This window comes from Nuphar pumila, chromosome 5 (assembly GCF_984573655.1).
Source record: "Nuphar pumila chromosome 5, dmNupPumi1.hap1.1, whole genome shotgun sequence".
NCBI lineage: Eukaryota > Viridiplantae > Streptophyta > Magnoliopsida > Nymphaeales > Nymphaeaceae > Nuphar > Nuphar pumila.
The window spans coordinates 55,260,224-55,280,918 of record NC_143253.1 but is presented as its reverse complement, the minus strand read 5'-3'; the positions used below and the strand labels follow the sequence as shown (position 1 = coordinate 55,280,918).

Sequence of the window (20,695 nt, the reverse complement as noted above, 5' to 3'; positions counted from 1 at the left end):
TTTAATTAAATTAAATCTCAACCAAACATGATAGTTGAAACACCACAGATTTAATTTAAACCAGGAAATCACAAATAGGTAGAAGCCTGATAAATCCAATCTAAAAAGAACTGCAGACTATAGTTTTATTTATTCTTATTAGAAATTTTGGTTTAATGCCCATCAAATCAAATTTAATGAATCAGTACATGAGTCAGCTAAGAATCCAAGACTCAATGCATATAACAAAATCTATGTATAAAACCCATAAGGTTATATATATGATTCTTGAAAACTTGTTTGTAATAAACATCGGACTTATACACACAAGCATCAATCAATCGATTTAACTACAATCAGCGTGAACCCATTTTAGAAGGATGCATATTAAAAATCTATAACGCCAATTAATTTATTTCAAACAGAAACAATCTTGATCATACATGAACCTAGTACAAGAAACAAGCAGATCAACATTTAAACCAACACATCTAATTTAAACAGAATTAAAATCTCAGCAAAAGTCCTTAAAAGAAATTAGATCTTTTTATGTTCATCTAAAACCAAAATCAGAAAACTGATACCCGAATCAGCAAAGACAGTCAGTGTTCTGCTTGTATCAAAGGGGTGTACCCGGAGTGATACATTGATTCCTATACAAGGCGGTGATAGCCCCTATTTGAGTCCAAAGCCACTCACCCTAGGGTGCGCTCACTGATTCCACTTTTTGACAGATTGCAAAAATCTGAATGGGAGACATTCAGACAGACTTAAGATAAAAGAGGAAGAGGACATCAAAACTGGTTTAAAAAAATAAAAAATTAACGTGTGTTCACCCACATCCGGAACAACCAAGAAAAGTTGGTTGTCGGACGTCAATGGATTTCAGAAATGCAGAGTCTCAGACTCGTCCGAACGTTAGTGGATGAGAGAGGAGAGCAAATCGAAAGAGAGGTCGCCGGTCGTCGGACGTCAGTGGATGAGAGAGGAGAGAATACCTGAATAGAGACATTGCCAACGTCGCTCGAGGAGGTCTTCGGTCTTCGATCGTCGAACATCAACGGAGGAGGAGGTCACCGATCGTCGGTGGCCGAAAAGGGAGAGAGAGAGAGAGAGAGAGGAGTCGAGTGAAAAACAAAACCCTAAGCCTTCATTTTTTATGTTTTCACGATTTTTTTTAAAATGTTCATTTTGCCCTTATTCAAAAAAATATTTTCTTTTAGTTTCTTGTTTTTCACATGTTAAATTCATTTTTAAAAAGAGCAAAATAGACATTTCATAAATGTGTCTCCCTTTAAAGGGGGACACACTTCTTTTATTTTACGTGCGCTTCCCCCTGCATTTCGGAAGCGCCGCGTTTCGCGCTTTCGAAGCGCATCTCGAGGAAGCACGCTTCCCCTAGTACATGTGTGTTTTCGGTAACTCTGGTTTAAATCAGTTCCATGTGCAGCTTAATGAATGCTGTCGTGTTGGGATGTTTACTTCTATTAAACCTAAAAGTCTCACAAGTTCTTCCAGTTTCTTTGTAAAATTGGGTTGGATGGGAGGGTTATTTGGGAGTTTGTCGAGATTGGTAACAAAGCCATAATGGATATTGAAGCTGCCCTATGGGACATACCAGATAAATTTCAGGTGAAGCCATGTTTCCTGGAGAATAGATGAATGCCTTAGAACTGATTGCTTAGGCCCCTCTCTCTCTCTCTCTCTCTCTCTCTCTCTCTCTCTATATATATATATATATATATATATATATGGTTCATTGACAATGAATATAGTAATATACTTCAAGTAAATAAATTTAGATATTGAAATATATTTAAATAAACAAAAACAGGTGTTCTGGATTGCATCAAAATGCAAACTGTCTAGAAGATGAATCTTCACATGTGCAGCATGATCGGTTCTAAATGAATCATGATGAACCCATCAATATGGTCTGATCTCTTTGATAATTCATAAATCGATGAGTCTCCTCATTGGTACAGCACACACACATGGAATGTCTCAAGGTCTCAATTGAAGAGTAAGAACTCAACAGGACCTGGCCCCTTGAATATCAAATACAAGACTATTTTTAGGCTTGTAAATAAATTTACAGGTCTCGGGGTAACATCTTCATGAGGTGGCAATGGTGTTGACATACCGTTGATGTATATATATATATATATATATATTGTGTGTGTGGAAAGTCTTCATCTCCAAGGAAACTCACTTGCATATGCATTGGCTGATTAACTTCTCATTATTGGGTACCTCCGGATGTTCTTTCCCTCCATTTTACAGAGGCTTCCTCGGCAGAATAGTTTGGGAAACCGGTTGCTTATGCTGCCTGCTTTTCTTCTGTCAGGAGAAGGAATGCCTCATCAAATTTTCTTGCGGAAACTACCCTGTTTCTGAGAAAATGGATCTTTTAAACCCATGAACTCCATCCTGCTCATTGCTGTAGTGGACTCACTATAGAACCTGGAGGTGTTGGAAGCAACTTGTCATGGATAGTTGTGGACACACACACACGTGCATATACATGGAAAATCGAGGTAACTAGTTTTGTTGGCAATGTTCCACTTTTTATAAAATGTTTATACACATTAATTGGTGTTGCAGTACACATTGACAAGGGATCGAACGATTTTGTCTTCATCAGAAATTACAATGGACCGGCCAGTCATTCAGAGGCACCTGTCTAGTGACAATGTACGTAGAGATCTAAAAGTCTTATAATTTACAAAATAATTTCATTACAATATTTTAGCATTTTTTTTATTCACTATCTTGTAGCATCTTCATCCCAACATATAAAGATGTCTGTGAGCTTCCTTGGATGATGGTCACAGACTGACCCTTTCAACTAATCACATCCCACTCAAGATATGGTAATTGTGAATGCTCGTTAAAAGATTCATCTGCTCTCATGAATCGCTTTACCATAGCCAATGGACCAGTAGACTTTGTACAGAATTAAGACTTCCAATGACACAAAAAGCAGCAGTTTGTGACATCAAACAATACCGATAGGATTGAAGAAATGCTGATCAATCTCCATCACCAAATGATGTCGGATGGGTCCTCTTCCTGGTGGCTGTTTGGAAGATTGTTTAGAGTGGAGCATTACTCTCTTGTATATGTTCATCCAAAATATGTTACCATATCCCAGCATGTGAATTTATTAGCAGCCTATTCGTGAGTATCATGATCTGCCTGTTCCCTTGAGCTTTCTTATACTCTGTATTTTTTATGTTTTTTTTTTTCACTTCTCTCTTGTGTTTGTGTATGAAGCCATTAAGCTTTGTAATTCACCATGTTCAGTTTGTGTAGCTGCTCTCTGTTAGGTGTAAGAAGGGAGGAGAGAGAGAATTCAAAAGAAGAAACGTTAGCTGTTTGGAAAAAGTTTGGTTTTGATGATGTGGAATAGTCCCATATTGATGAGGTTTGAGTTTGTTGTGGGCTTTATAACCCACAGGTAAACTCTTACACTTGTTCCTAAGAACAAGGGGTTGGGATGACTACCACACACGTGTGCCCTCCCGTCAGGCCGGGCCGGGTTGGGTCGGGTAATTGGCCCTTTAGGGTCATATCCAATTAAGACCAAAGTATCTTTTTGCCCAAAGTGGATATTTAGATTCTTTAATGGGTTATGAGAAATGATAACGGGTCCGTTAACGGGTCTCGGCTCCTCGGATTCCGTAACAGATCCCTTTCATATTTTTGTAATCGTTCGTGGGTTATAAAAACACGGTTAGGGCTGGGGTTACGAATATGCTTTACGCATAATTCTGAGGAAGAAAGGCTTTGCGGTTTTCTCTTTTCCTGTTGCTCTCTCTCTCTCCTGAGTTATCCCGAAAAGGATTTTTTATGCAACATCGGTTCGTAAAGGTTGTCTTCAAAGGACGATCTGTCGGAGTGCACTGATTCTGATCGTCCAGGCTATTGTATACTGGGGGAAGGATGTCGGACCCTGTTTGCACTGTATGTGGGGGCGAATCTTCTCTAAGGAGAGTACTTTCATACGCCTTAGCCATTTATACAGTATTAACATGCTTTCGTTGTTTTTATTGTGTTCTGTGCATCTATTTGTTCATGTGCTGTGGTCTGGATTTTGGTTTTATGCAGAAACCGACATGCATACTCCCTGTTTATGTTTCGATCAACTATTTATCATGATTACTTTGTTGATTCATATCGTGCTGTATGTCATGTTGTTGATTATGAAACAACGTGATCCGAAAAATGATCCAACACTCTCTCTCTCTTAGCTCACTACTTTCCATGTTTTAGTACTGATTCCAGTTCTTTTCCTGTATAGCTTTTTAGATGATTATGTACAGTCGATTTGCAAGCGAGGCATACAAGAACTTGTGGCATAGGTTTATTTTTCTCTGCATTTCCTTCAAGGTGCGTCTGAATACCATAGATCGCTGGGAAAGATCTGTGGTCACGTGGTGATCTGGCCTCCATCGAAGAGGGGTCTTAGATCCTCTGTTCTGAGATCCCGTTTTACTGTAAAAGCCCCCCAGATCCGTGGAGGTCGGACTAGAAATCCCCAGACCTGAGATCCTGGGATTTCAGCCAGAAATCCTAAGGATCTTAGATCCGGGTGCATCAAACGTAGCCTTATATTCCTCACTAGAATGGTGAACATCGACCCTTATTGATCGACTGCGAGACAATAAATTTGTACAACATCCACATATTATTCCCTTGCGGCAGTTACATCTTGTGGCAGCAAGTGCCTCGCAGATTAACATATCAGCAGTTCTCTAACTGGCCCTCAGATATTTCTAATTTCATGATTCACAAAATCGAGCAAGGCGTTGAAACCCCCCTATTGCTACTCCAAATAGCGGATCATAATATGTTATTTCTTTATGGTTATATGTCTCAGTGCGAGATTGGATATCAAGTATGGAATGATTGTAGGAACATGATAAACAGAAAAATAATAAAACCAGTCATGCAAGTAACATGGTTTTGTGAAAAAATCTCATCCGAGAGAGTCTATTTTTGGCAAGTGCAAGCTCCTATTTCTAGTGTTATTCATGTCCAGGTTGAAAAACTAATACAATAACTAGTGCCAACAAAAAATTAAACGAGAGAGAGAATCAAGAACATTGATGAAAGGACAGAGCAAGCTTCCAAAGGGACTAACGTTTCTTGAGGAGACCCTTGTTGGAAGCAAAATAACAAACTAGAGAAGAAGATTGTTCTCTAGAGTGAAAACACACACAGAAAAGGTGCTAGAGAAAGAGAAGGCTACAAAAGGATTCAAAACATTCCAAATGACTTGACTGAATGAGGATACATGGCTGCTATATATATAGCATTCAAGCCCAACCAGAATTTAATTACATAGTAAATTCCTACCATAGAGAAACTAAAAAGACTATTACATTTTCAAGGAGAAGAAATAAATGGGAGAGGAACCCAAAGAGTTTGCATAGAAAGCTGTAGATAGCCTTAATGAAAAACAGGTTCTCAAGACAAGTAAATGAGGGGAGAAAACGATGAGTCTTGCTTATAATTCCAATATCCCCTCTTAAGCTAGACTATGGCGACACCTAATTTCTCTCTCAATTTGTTGAAAGTTTCATTCTTCAATGCTTTTGTAAAGATATCAGCCACTTGGTCTTGGGTCTTGCAAAATTTGACATTGACATCTCCATCTTTGACCAAGTCTCTAATAAAATGATACTTGATTCGAATATGCTTTCTTTTGCCATGAAAAACTGGATTTTTGGTGAGTGCTATGGCTGAACTATTGTCACAAAACAGAGGAGTGCTTTCACATTGAGGATGCTTCAGCTCATGGAAAATCCACCTTAGCCAGAGAGCTCGACAACTAGAAAGAGCCAATGAAATATACTCAGCTTCGGTTGTGGAGAGAGCCACAACAACTTACTTCTTCGATGCCTACAAGATTGCACCAGATCCAATGTGAAAAACGAAACCTGAAGTGCTTTTACTATCATCTCTGTTTCCACCCCAATCACTATCACAAAATCCTATCAATCTTGAATCTTCGACACTTTTATAATGAATTCCATAATCGATAGTGCCACACACATACCTCAAAATTCTTTTGCCTATGTCCCAATGAGTATTAGAAGGAGCTTCCATGAACCTGCTAATCATGCTGACAACGAACATAAGATCAGGTCTTGTAGCAGTCAAGTACATAAGACTGCCAACAAGACTTCTATAGAGAGATGCATCGATCTTTCTTTCACCATCATTTTTGCTAAGTTTCAATCCAACTTCCATGGGAGTATTAAGAGGAGTAGCACCCTCCATTCTGAACTTCTTCAATATATTTTCAGCATACCTTTTTTGAAATATGAATATTCCATCTTCAGCTTGCTTTACCTCAATGCCCAGAAAAAAATGAAGAAGCCTCATGTCAGTCATTTCGAATTCGTGCATCATATCCTTCTTGAAATTTTCACACATGCTTACACTAGTGCCGGTAATTATTAAATCATCAACATATAAGCATATGACTAAGAACTCTCCTTGAATGACTTCTTTGATAAAGAGAGTATGCTCGAAAGGACACCGTTTGAAACCATTCTTCAAGAAATATCCATCAATGCGACTATACCAAGCCCTTGGCGCTTGTTTTAGTTCATATAAAGCCTTCTTCAATCGACACACTTTGTTTTCTTCATCCTTCTTCACATAACCCGGAGGTTGATCAATATATACTTCTTCTTCAAGGAGACCATTCAAGAAAGCCGATTTAACATCCATTTGATAGACCTTCCATTTTCTTTGAGCAGCCAAAGCTAACACCATGAGAATTGTTTCAAGGCGAGCCACAGGAGCAAAAACTTCATTAAAATCGATGCCATACCTTTGCTTGTATCCTTTACCACCAGCCGAGCTTTGCATTTTTCAACCTCTCCATTTGAGTTGAATTTTGTTTTATATACCCACTTGACACCAATAGATTTATGTCCATTTGGGAGCTCAGTCAACTCCCAAGTATGATTTCTTTCGATGGAGTCCATTTCTTGATTCATAGCAATTCTCCACTTCTCTTCTTGAGATGCTTCTTCATAAGTAATTGGATCGACGTCCGCAAATAAAGCAAAATTCACCATATCTTCCTCAAGATTTCTTCTTGCTGTTTCATAAATTTCTTGAAGACTTCTTGTCTTCATAGGAGGAGATTCAGAACTTCTTGAGGATGAGGAAGACAGTGATAAATGCGCAGATGGAGAGTTGAGTGAGGTATCTCCATCACTACCATCACCACTTGGTTCATGACTCTCCTCCTTATTGATGAAATGTGAATTTTTATTTTCATTCTCGCCATCCCAATTCCAAGATTCTTCTTCATTGAATTTTACATCTCTGCTTATGATAATTTTCTTGGTGATTGGATTGTAAAGCTTATAAGCCTTTGAGCATTCACTATACCCAACAAGGATACATTTTTCAGATTTATCTTCAAGTTTGCTCCTTCGTTCATCGGAAATATGAGAATAACATATGCTGCCAAATACTTTCAAATGAGCAACACATGGTTTTTGCCCACTCCAAGCTTCTTGAGGAGTTAGGTCTTGAACACTTTTAGTGGGGGCACGATTAAGAAGATAGATAGCACATGCCACTGATTCAGCCCAGAATATGTTAGGCATACCTTTAGATTTCAACATACTTCTTGCCATCTCCATGATCGTGCGATTCTTCCTTTCTGCAACGCCGTTTTGTTGAGGTGTGTACCGAGTAGTCAACTGATGACGGATGCCCTTCTCTTTCAAGAATTCCTCGAACTCATTTGACATATATTCAGCCCCACGATCAGTACGCAAGGCTTTAATAGAGAGATCACTTTGCTTTTCAACAAATGTCATAAATTGCTTAAAATATTTGAACACCTCAGATTTTTCTTTGAGAAAATAAACCCATGTCTTCCGACTGAAGTCATCAATGAATGTTAAAAAATAACGATTACCTCCAATAGATGTGGTGCGCATAGGTCCGCATAGATCAGAATGAACCAACTTAAGTGGTTTTGATGCTCACCAAGATTTTCCACTAGGAAAAGAGTCTCTGTGATGTTTCCCAAGAACACAACCTTCACAAATTTTGTCTTGCTGATGAATGTTAGGCATGCCTCTGACCATATGTTTTTTGCACATGAGAGATAAAGAACTGAAATTTAAATGCCCATATCGAAGATGCCATAACCATGATGGATCTTTACTAATAGTATTGAAGCAAGGAAGAACTGCACTTTGAAATATAAATGAAAACATTTTGTTTTGAGTCATTTTCACCTCGGCTATGAGAGTATTCTTCTTATCCTTGATTTCACACATTTCTCCTTTGAAATGAAGATCATATCCTTTTAGAATAAGTTGCCCAACACTCAAGAGATTGTGTTTGAGGCCTGAAACATAGAAAACATCGGTAACATGCTTGTTGCCAAGGTTAGTTTTAACAAAAATATCACCACGTCCCTTGACCGCAAGTCTATTATCATCACCTGTTCTAACTTCAGTTTGGACTATTTCATTTAAGTCCACAAATAATTTTTTGTTTCCAGTCATGTGGTTACTACAACCACTATCAATATACCATACTTCATCATGTGTTTCTTCTTTGGTATCACAAGCAAGAAAGATGATATCATCATCAAGAATTTCATTTTTCTCATGCATGAAAGTTACCTCCTTTTGGTTTTCTTCTGCCAATCTCTTTCTACAGAACTTTATGGTGTGACCATACTTTTGACAATGAAAGCATTGAACTTGTGAGAGGGAGCGACCACGTCCTCGACCTCTACCTCGACCTCTTCCTCGCATAGAATAAGATGAATCAGAATCATCTTCTTTCGTCTCTTGATTTCTACCACCTCCATATCCTCTTCCTCTTCCTCTTCCTCTTCGTCCTCGAGCACCACCACAAATAGCAAGTTGTGTCTGAAAAGCTTGCTCGATTGGAGGAGAATCAAATTGCTTTATACGAAGTTCATGGGATTGAAGTGATCCCATTAAACTATCAATGGACAAGGTGGATAAGTCTTTAGATTCTTCTATAGCAACAACAATATGCTCAAACTTGCGAGTTAAGCTTCTCAATATTTTTTCAACAACTCTTTGATCTTCAAGTTTTTCACCATTTACTCGCATTTGATTAACAATGGAGAAGACTCGATTGAAAAATGCTTCAATCATTTCAGATTCTTTCATTTTTAAAGAATCAAATTCACTTCTAAGAGTTTGGAGTCTCACCATTTTTACCTTGTCTTCTCCTTTATATGTTGTATAGAGAGTATCCCATGCTTCCTTTGCCGATTCCGCCGAAGATATCCTTTCGAAAATGTCTTCATCAACAGCTTGATAAATATAGAACAATGCTTTATTTTTTTTTTTCGATTTTCTTTCAACTCGGTTTGTTGTCGTTGAGTGATGCCCTCTACATTGTCCATCACATCGAAGCCACTTTCAACAATGTCCCATAGATCTTGAGATCCAAAGAATGCCTTCATTTGAATACTCCACTTGTTATAATTTTTTCTAGCAAAGCAAGGAACTTGTGGTTGCACCTTATTGTTGGAAGTCATCCTAGCTCTGATACCAGTATGTTGGAAGCAAAATAACAAACTAGAGAAGAAGATTGTTCTCTAGAGTGAAAACACACACAAAAAAGGTGCTAGAGAAAGAGAAGGCTACAAAAGGATTCAAAACATTCCAAATGACTTGACTGAATGAGGATACATGACTGCTATATATATAGCATTCAAGCCCAACCAGAATTTAATTACATAGTAAATTCCTACCATAGAGAAACTAAAAAGACTATTACATTTTCAAGGAGAAGAAATAAATGGGAGAGGAACCCAAAGAGTTTGTATAGAAAACTGCAAATAGCCTTAATGAAAAACAGGTTCCCAAGACAAGTAAATGAGGGGAGAAAACAATGAGTCTTGCTTATAATTCCAATAACCCTAAGCCAATTTCATGTAGTCCCCGAACCCCGACCCTCCTTCCTCCTGATGGGTGCTCGTCGGATGCCCTACTGACGGATGGTGAGCGCCATCGCCAGAGGCAGCAACATTCTCTGCGGCGCCACCGCTGGGGGCATGGGCGACGCCACCACCGGCACCAGTGCGGGAAGAGTGGTACTCGTGGAGGTAGTTCTCGGCCTTCTGGACGTACTTGCCGAAGCTCCTGTCCTCCAACTTGGCGTAGTGCCTTGCTGCGATGAGCACGTCCTCGGCCGCGCCCGCCACCTTCGCCTTGTCAACCTTGCCCATATCGCGCTCGGCCGCCGCCTTCGCGGCCTCAGCAATCACCTTGGCGCTTGAGAGCAGGTCCGTCGGCGATGGCCCCGGGTGGTTGCCTTGGTGGTCAGGCTTCCGGTCGGAATGCTCGTCGTTCATGGCCGAATTAGCCGGTTTTCGGTGGCTGCTCTCATTCCCTTTTCTTTGCTTTGCAGATCTAGACGGGTTTCTTCTGCAAGCACATGGTACACCGTGGGATGTCTCCTTTAAAAATCTTGTGTAGGTAAAGATGATGATGGTGGGATATTTCTTGGGCTGCAAAAGTCTTGACTCCTTTTCACGTCAGAGTGGGACCTTTTTGTCGTCTGGATGTGTGGTTCGGTTGGCAACTCCGTGTCCGTGTGCGCAAAATCTTTTTCCTTATGTGCCTTCATCGAAAGTGCGTTTGCGTCTCACCCGCAAAAAGCCAAGGGTTTCCAAGGAAACAACCAAACACGGTGCAGTTTTTGTAGGCCCCACCATGCGAAGCATGGAGTAGGGCTAGCTCGTCAATGAGGTCTGGTTTGTATCGGGTACCCAACTCGACCCGAACCCAAATACCCAGTATGGGCATAAAATAAGCCTATACGAGAACTATAAGGCTTGATCCAAACCCCAACCACACTAATATGCAGGTCGGGTTTGGGTTGTAAATTTAGTTGGATAGCTAACCCGACCCAACTTGACTTGAGTCATTTATATGTATTAAAATAAGCTCCTTAAATTATTAGGAACTAAGTTTCAAATTTCATTTTCCGAACCGGACTCTGACAAGTAGTTATTTGGGTGGGTTTGAGTACATCCTTACTCGCCCCCTCGACACCCCTACTCCAAAATGAACAACACTTAACAACCTAGAGGGATCTAAGGATCTCTTAATTGACAGCTTATGCGTCCCAGCCAATCCCATGATAGCATTTCATGGGCTCCACGGCAACACAATATAGGCCCCACTCAAATGCTATCATGTGATTGGCCAGAGCACATAAGGGATCACTTTAAGTGATCCCAAGCTACCACCAATCCGTCCAACTTGGTTTTCACAGAAAAAAAATCTCTTCAGTGGTTTCCTCCCAGGAGTTATTCCATGGGACACAAACGCATAACGCTCGTGTCTCCTGTTTGCTTCCACCGTGGGGCGGTAATGACCCCAACTCATCCTTGTTGAAAAGTAAAATTTTTATTTTTTATTTTTTTTAAAACAATAGCGGAAACAGTCTCAGAGACCTGAGGTCTAACAATCATAATCACATCTACAACCATAAGAGATCTTACGTTATCATCAATGAAACAAAATCAAATTTATTCATTAAACCCATATATCTAAGAACAATAAGTAAATGAATAAAAATAAGCTCAAAAGTGGAGTCTTTCTATCCAAAGTAAAAACTGTCAAGCAGTTGTGTAGCCTTCGTAGCTCCCCAAAGCAGTTGTTCCATCATTGGGTCTTAGAGGCGGTAAAAAACAAAAAAAGTAGGGTGTCAAAATCATAGATTTTGCGTACAAGTCCTTTAAATAATTCAAATAAAAAAAATATAAATTATATTCAAATAAATTTTAAAGAGATGCAAATAAAACAAATTTATAACTCAAATAACCATTCATGCAATAGGAGACAATAATCATGCAATAGGGAATAAGAATCAAGTAATCATTAATATAATGCAAGTAATAAAGCATATGCATGATCTAGTGCATAACAGGAATATACATGATATCAATGTACATGCATGAGTAAATTATTATCTTTTATCAGAGTTATTTTTTATATACATGTCCCTATTAAATGCACACAATTTTAGTTTCACTTTTTATTAAAAACCCGTGGATACTAAAAAACAGATACAACAATTCCTGGGGTCAAGTTAGGTTATCAGTTGTAAGTCACACAATTTATATTTTATTACTGGGTCCCATACTTATCCCTCGACCAATATCAAGAATCAACATCATCCATCAGAATATTAAAAATCAACATCTAATGTCGAGACACAAGAAAAATCAACATCCACTTATGCTACTTTCTCGGTATACCAATAACAACAGTTGTGTCTACACACTACTCTCAAGCAAAGTGGCAGAATCTTCCTAAAACCGTGGTTGAGAGGTGAACTACCTAGTTGGGTTCAGGAGCATAAACACGCACGGAGTTTTAATATCCTCACGGTTCTCCAAAATCGCAGTCCAAGATTCCTACACAAAGAAGGGGCATCCAATAAAATCATTAATTACACTATTTTTTTCTTATTTAAAAAATATTTTATTTCAAATCCTCACTTTGCAAATCAACATGCAAAACACAACAACAATCGTTTCGCAAATCAACATGCGAAACTCATAACAGAATCATAGCCCGTTATAACATGAAAGAATGCAATTAGTTCAATATTCAATAAACATTAGATTGATTTTTGCGATGCATAAAAAAAGCTAAACATGGAACAAAACCTGCTCAAGGCCCACACGGCCTACAATGATCTACTTTTGACCATCGGTGCATATAATGCAAAAACCATCATGATCATGATACTTATGGAATCATTCAACATGCTCTTAAATGCACATTCACATACTCTAACAAGCATGTGCAAAAATAACATATTTTATATGCACATGATCACATGATTGCAAAAACACAACTTTCTCTTCATGATTTATCACATGCTCGATATACAAACATTCACGTGATCATGCAAGTGTATAACAAAAACCCAAATTTCAGGATTTACATGTTTATTTTTTTTTGCAGTTTGGCAAGCTTGGGGTACAATACACACATCCATCGAGTCCAAACCATACTGCCCGCACACAGGACAACACTAAGATACTATTGGAAACATGTTTCTTATGTATAAACATGCTGCCAAACAGTATTTGGCAGCAGCCAATGCTACACAAAAGATGCAAACTTGCACACCCAATACGTAAACATTCACGATCATGACATATTTATTAGCATGGAAACAACTTATGCGACAACAACAAAAATGAATACATGTTCAGCTGAATCATGGCAGCATACAAGAACTTTTCTATCACATTGTTACATAGATGTATGCCTAACAACTTACATAAAATATACATTTTGATCACATTGTAAGCAAGCATGACAAAGCACATAAATGTTGATCATGTATGTAACTAAACATTCACCATATATGTATCAATCTGAATATTTAAACATGAGCATATATATCATATGTAATTTTGGACAATAGTAACACAGAGATCTGAATTTAACACATGCCTTAATCTGTACACTTAACATGCATGAATCTGGGTATTTCAAACTATCAAAAATCTAAACAAGTAACTAGAAGATGTCTGAAAATTTGTATATGAAAAACCAACATACATACCATGTACAAACGTGATCTTTATGAATCAGTCTAGAGTTCTTTTTTTTTCTTTTTTGAACCAAGGTTCAGCCCCAACCGAACCAGTCGGCTGGGACTGAACAAAGCATTGTTCCGCCCAGCCAAATAGGTCATCTAGGGATGAACAGTACGAGAAAACCAGACACCAAATATAAAACCGGTTCTCACAAGTGGTAGAGACCGGGTCAAACTTAGGGAACGGAGAATACTTTGTATTCAAAGAAGCAATTAACTACTCTTTATTGCTAAAATTACACAAAAATGTACTAAAAGGAACTGCTTATTACAACAAATGAATACCCTATGCAGAGGGTTTAAAATGGTTTTATTACAAACCCCAAAATTTAATTGAAATTCAAATCCTAATCTAAAAAAATGTAAAATAGCCTTCTATGCTTGTGCCTTCGTGTAGCATGTCGAATGCGTGCACAAGATATCGCTTGCTTGCTTGCTCCACGCTTTTCTGCACAATCCACAAGCACACGAGCAACATAAAAGAAAAAAACTACACTTATGCAAAAACAACGTAAATATAGAAATGTAACTAGTACTAACGATAGATGTGAGAATGAAATTGTAAATTCCTAAAAGCAATTGAGTACAAGAAAATAAATTCAAAGAAATATGTAAACCCAATGTACAAATGCATATAATGAGAAGAATCCTAACTACTGTAATGGATGCAATGCCATTAAGCTAAATATGATATGTGATGCACATGAGTTGTGATATTAGAAATGAATCTTTTATAATTGAAATGCTAAGTATGTTGGAGTACAACAACAATGTCCGGAGGAAACACAATGCTCAGAATTCACCGCCGAAGAGATCACTTCAGGCCCGGAGGACACGCAACTAAAGATTGTTGAACTGAGGTTTGCCAATCAGATCAACAGGTGCCGGTCTGAACTGTGGCGGAGGATGTGTAACACCTCCTGCAGATTCAAAACTATCTGGCACTTCCACAGACGTCTGGCTGAACCAATCTGCGGCACTGAATCGGCAAATTCTTGGCAGAATTAAGATCAGATGTTCACAGTACTTCCAACGTGATTCCTCAATTAAATTCACTGTGAATCAAACCCGATTCACAATGAATTTGGCAGAGATGTGCTTAATAGATGTTAAAGCACAGAGTTCCAGCAACTTTCCTGTTGAAATAGGACTTCACGACAGATTTCACCTTGAATCTGAATTGATTCACGGTGGAATCAATGCAATGCAATACAATATGCTACAGAACACACTAAATGCATATGCTATGCAAACAAGATACGATGCCGCTTTAACACAATCAACTAAAAAATTATGTAAAATAAAGGATGAAAACGAAAAACAATAAAAAGATGAAACAGTGAGCAGATCGTGATACAGATGAACGAAACTTCAAATGATATGATGCAATGCAAATATGAATCATCTATACCAAAACTGCCGATGCACAATTACTAACTCCGAATTGATTTTGATGCTGTGAAATCAATGCAAAGACACAAATCAACTTGATTTAAAACCAAATTGCACATCATCACCGTGAATTCACTGTGACGCCAATATCTTGAACAGGTTTACCATAAACAGAGTTATCCTTCACTGTATTCCATTAATTTGATATGCTCTTCACTACAGATCAACTTGGACTAATATCCAACGCGGATCTGAGCTAAAAACTACAGCTCTTAGCGTGATCTGAATTCAGATCAACATCCGATGAATTCAATGGTGAATTCAGTGCAGATTCTTACGGTAAATCAAAGCAAACAGAGTATATGCTGATGAAGAACGACAGATGATGTGGATGTTGCAGATTGAAGACAATACTAAACCTATGTTGATGCTTACTATGCACAATGCGATAAAGTAAATGGATGCACGATGCAAGATGAAGTAAAAAAAAATAGTATGCATGATGCAAGATGAAAACAGAAAAAAAAAATTGCTATGATTTGTTATGCAGATTGCAGGAAAAAAGATCTAATATGATTTTTTTCTTTTTTCTTTTGAATTTAATGATCTAATCTAACTACTCTATGGAAATTGAAATGGAAAAACCAGAACAAAGAGAAGAAGAAGGGGAAGAGAAGAAGGGGAGAAGAGGGAGAGAAGAAGAAGAAGATACTCACAGTCTTGGTTGAGAAAAGATGTCCTCCAACCTTCACGCCACCGCCGAATTGCAAAGCTCCACAGGAAAAGAAGAAAAGAGAAGAAAGGAGAAGAAGAAAGAAAGAGGAAAGAAGAAGAAGAAGAAGAAGAGAGAAAGAGGGAATTCCGGATGGAAGAGAGGGAGGTCATACGTAGAGGAAGAGACCTCTTTTCCCCTCTTCTACATGGGTTTTTAAAGTAGTTTGGAGTTTGTTGTGGTAAAATTACCACAACTCTAAAAAATTTCGGAAAATTCTAAACACTACTATACTAAACAAAGCTTATTTGCTAAAAGCCTCAATTTCTCTATCTTTTAGTAAAACTAAAAACTAAACCTATTCTAAACACATTCTTTTCATTATTTCTCAAACTTAACCTTCTAAATTATTTACAATTGATAAACTTTGAACTAAATTGCAAAATAAACTGATTTTTCAAGCATTTTCCAATGTTTATTCTTTTTGCACGTTTTCTCGAAACTAACAACAAACTCGAGATTTTAATGCATTTTTCTATGAAATCATGCATAGTTTAATATGAATTAAACTCTAAAATGTTTGCATGTTCAAATACCCCCATGCTTATCTTTTGCTAGTCCTCGAGCAAACTAGAAAAATGTAAGAATCAACAATATTCACACTAACTCACTTTCGTAGGAATCATGGTTGCATTTAGCACATGCAACAAGCCCTTTCAACCCCTGGGTTACCTCAGTGGACGAGTGAGGTCTCGTGAGGGTTTGCAGCGATGCTACTCACAAACATCTTTGTCATGTATACATAATATTACACATCTTCACAAGTAGTAGGTAATTAAAGACTTTGTTTTCACAAATATTTCCTGTTATTACATAATCAAAACATAATTAGAGTCTTGTATATACCACCACAGAATAAAAAGATTTCTTTCACTTTTCTAAATATCATAATTATTTATGTTTTATTTTTGAAAAATCAAATAAAACATGTTTTTATTTACTTATCCTCACTCATATGTTTTCTGCATAAATTTTCTCAATTATACTTCTAAGCAATGAACTTTTTCTTTTTAAGCTCTTCTTCCTTTCTTTCTTGATTTTCAATTTTTCACGTTTTTTCTTTTTACACACTTCTTTATTTTATGACTTACGTATGGTCTGCTTTTATGCGCTGTGCAATGTTAATATCTTTTATACTTTCTCAATATAGGCCAAAGATATTGATTAGGACACAAAAGTAACTTCCTTCATTTACCTTTTCGACATGAGACTCAAATACTTCAGCTTGTGTCTGTTCTCAGCTACTAAGGATCACAAAGATTTCTACTTTCTTTTTCGAAATAAAACTTAAACGCTTCAACTTGCGTCTAAGTTCTATCTGCTAGGGATTGTGAAATTATCCAAACAACCTAATGCATGCTCTTGTTACTTTTGAGCTCATTTTTGCTTTTGTTTATTTGCTTAGTTTTTCAAAAATAACATTGTGCATATTCATATTTGTGATTCAAAATAAACTCTAACATGCATCTATCATCATTTCTTCAAAATCCACATAAACAACCACAATTTCTAGATCCATGTCAAAAAAAAATCGTGGGGCTTCAAAATCCTCTAAAAATATTAGATTTGAAATAACATTCATATAAGTTCAAACTCTTTCTTTAAAGACCTACTTTTCGTGAAAGATGTGTAAAAATGTGCAAGAGCGTAAATAGAAATATCAGGGTGTGCAAACTATACTCTCCCCCATGCTTGAATGACACTGTCCCAATGACACTCCTCCATGCTTATACGAAACTAAGTGAATGCACATGAGACACAATAAATGAGGGAAAATAATAGAATGAACCTGATATGAAATTTAAATGCACGTTCTATGACTGTAATGAATGCAATGTATACATGACATGACATAAGAACTCATAAATGAAACAGAAAAGGTAAAACCTAAGATAGTCTACGAATCCTAAGGAAAAATCTAATAATATACAACATATAATTTGCCTCCCATAAAGCGCTAAGTTTCACGTCCCCAGCCAAATGGGTCCCTGAAAAAACCTTTATCGTCCATGAGATCAATGGACATAAAATCATGCTCAATCGGGCTCTCTAAGAAAAAGAGTATCATCTGTGACACTGCGCACTGTGTTCCCGCCCACTCGACCCCTAAAAGTAATATCGTGACTCTCGCTACAGGAATGACAGAGATTAGTCTTCTCTGGGCGACTACTCTCAAAAGGAGAGTCAAGGACTGATCGACTATCACTGAATGTAGACTCAAACAAAGGATGAATATGATCTTGCTTGACTAGGTCAAGCATCTTTTGCATTCACATTTCTTGCTTGCTATAAGCAATCAATGGTCCTAATGCCTGGGAGAATGGGACTCAGTGACTAAATGATGACTGTATAAGTTGTGGGCCTTGCCCCTTCTCTTGAGGCCTAATGGAGGAGATCAATTGTTCAGTGGGTATGACATTGGGTTCATGAATCGATTCCTGAATAAGATAACATGTCTTCCCATTCCTAAGTGATGTAACGAATTTGACCTGCGCAGGGTGTGAATCTGTGGGGATGCTGGTCAAATGATATGGAATCCTCTTCCTTTGGGACGACAACAGGCTGACTAGATAGGCGTCCCTCACTTTGCCTGCTCAAGGCTACAACCAACTGTCCCATTTGAGTCTCTAGCTTGGCTATTGACTACGTATGGGAACAAAGAGTGGCCTTAATGTCTGAAAAGGCCGCTAACATCTTCTCCTGAAATGATGTACTCGATATAGGCTCCTGAGGAGAAGACAAACTATATTGGGGGTGGACCTGTGGAACTATGGGACGCGAGTAACTTTGTGAAAAGTTACTTTGTCTATGCTGTTTCTAGGAGGGTTGATGGGGTGGGTCAAAATTGGGGTGGTTTTGCCATCCCTAGTTATGTGTGGGTGCAAAATGATCATGCATGGGTCTAGCGAAACCTTGGGAAGCATTAACCTGCTCTTGAATGAATTCAAGATAAAGCAGTGCTGCGAGACACTCAAAAACACAATATGCAGAGCTAGCGCATAGCTCCCATACTCTTCCTACTGGACTTCATGAAGAATTGGTTGGGAATTGATCTAATTTCCTAATCAATAGGTCGACCTTGGTTTGCAAATCTGGCTCGAACCCAACTTCGGAAATCCCAACTTTCCTAGGACCACTAGGCACAGATGTGGTCCTATCGAGCCATGAAGACAAGGCATGATGCATCGCGTTCTCACTCAAGGTCTCAAATAAAGACCAAGCCTCATCCTCACTCTTGAGCATGAAAGTGTCCCCACATGACGAATCAATCATTTGCCTGTCCTTCTTGGTCAGGTCATCATAAAAATACTGCACCAGTTGCCAATGGGGCACCTGGTGGTGGGGACACTTACGAAGAAGATCTTTCATCCTCTCTCAAGTTTCATGAAATTGTTCTCCCTCAATCTGAGAAAAACTGGTTATGGCTTTACGAAACTGATTCATCTTACCAATTGGGAAGTACTTTTTAAGGAATTCGTGCTACATTCCTTCTCAAGTGGTGATCTAAACTGTCTCAAGAGCCTTTAGCCAGTGTTTGGCTTTATCTTTGAGGGAGAATAGAAATAATGTCAACCTTAACGCATCATCCCCAAAATCATTGATCTGTACTATGAAGCAGATCTTAATAAACTCATCGAGATGATGGTAGGGGTCTTCGTTGCTAAGGCCATAGAACGATGGTAACATTTGAATAACACTGACCTTAATCTCAAAATGACTCGCTCCTACATCAGATCTCGTGATGTAGGAGGCAGAAGTATACTGATTTGGCATGAAATACTCCCTAAGAGGATGAATCAAAGGATGATCATCGACCATGGTGATGGGACGAGATGCTCTCCTAACGAGAGACTCAGGATCCTCAAAAGACTCAACTAGCTCAAGGTCAAGCAATCGTTGCCCTTGCATGTACCAATGGAGTAGACCGATGCGACAAAAGTTCTAAATTTGGGTTTTCTACCTAACTAACGGACTAAGCGGTCAAACCACGCAAACCACAAAGCGAGTAAAACAAAAGGCAAAAGCTGAAAACTGGAAATAAACAAGCACCACGCAGTTGCACACAGTAGGGATTATGCAGAAAAATAAAATCTATGTGCACGGTACCAATTTGTACATAGTCACCTCTAAGGGTATCCTAATGGGTGGGCTGTGCAGAAAAACTAAATTGTTCTCTACGGTATGCACACACGTGGTTCTAATCCTAAATGCGAAAAACAAACTAAACAATCCTAAGTAATAAATTGAAATATAAACTAAACAACCTAAAATACGTAAACACATAATAGGCAATAAAGTAAATACTTGTATTTCGCTGATCCCTGACAATGGTGTCAAAATTTGATGTCTTATTTTTTGTGAAATTGATTTTTGAAAAGATTTTTATGTAAAAGTACATGAAAACCAGACACCAAATATAAAACCGGTTCTCACAAGTGGTAGAGACCGGGTCGAACTCAGGGAACGGGGAATATTTTGTATTCAAATAAGCAATTAACTACTCTTTATTGCCAAAATTACAAAAAAATATACTAAAAGGAACTACTTATCACAACAAATGAATACCCTACACAGAGGGTTTAAAATGGTTTTATTACAAACCCCAAAATTTAATTAAAATTCAAATCCCAATCTAAAAAAATATAAAATAGTCTTCTATGCTTGTGCCTCCGTGTATCGCATCGAATGCGTGCACAAGATATCACTTGCTTGCTCCACGCTTTCCTGCACAATCCACAAGCACACGAGCAACACAAAAGAAAAAAACCACACTTATGCAAAAACAACGTAAATGTAGAAATCTAACTAGTACTAACTATAGATGCGAGAATGAAATTGTAAATTCCTAAAAACAATTGAGTACAAGAAAATGAATTCAAAGAAATATGTAAA

At 38.0% G+C, this 20,695-nt stretch overlaps 1 protein-coding gene across 1 annotated transcript; it reads right to left on the bottom strand.

Moving 5' to 3' along the window:
• Positions 1–9,931: 9,931 nt before the first annotated feature.
• Positions 9,932–10,366, bottom strand: LOC149837634 (nodulin-related protein 1-like). Its single transcript, XM_090008080.1, has one exon. It carries the CDS (start codon positions 10,364–10,366, stop codon positions 9,932–9,934), a length of 435 nt encoding a protein of 144 aa, XP_089864206.1.
• Between the last annotated feature and the right edge of the window lie 10,329 nt (positions 10,367–20,695).

Excerpts from the sequence above, each read along its gene's own strand:
- LOC149837634 (XM_090008080.1), bottom strand. The coding sequence starts at position 10,366 with ATGAACGACGAGCATTCCGACCGGAAGCCTGACCACCAAGGCAACCAC.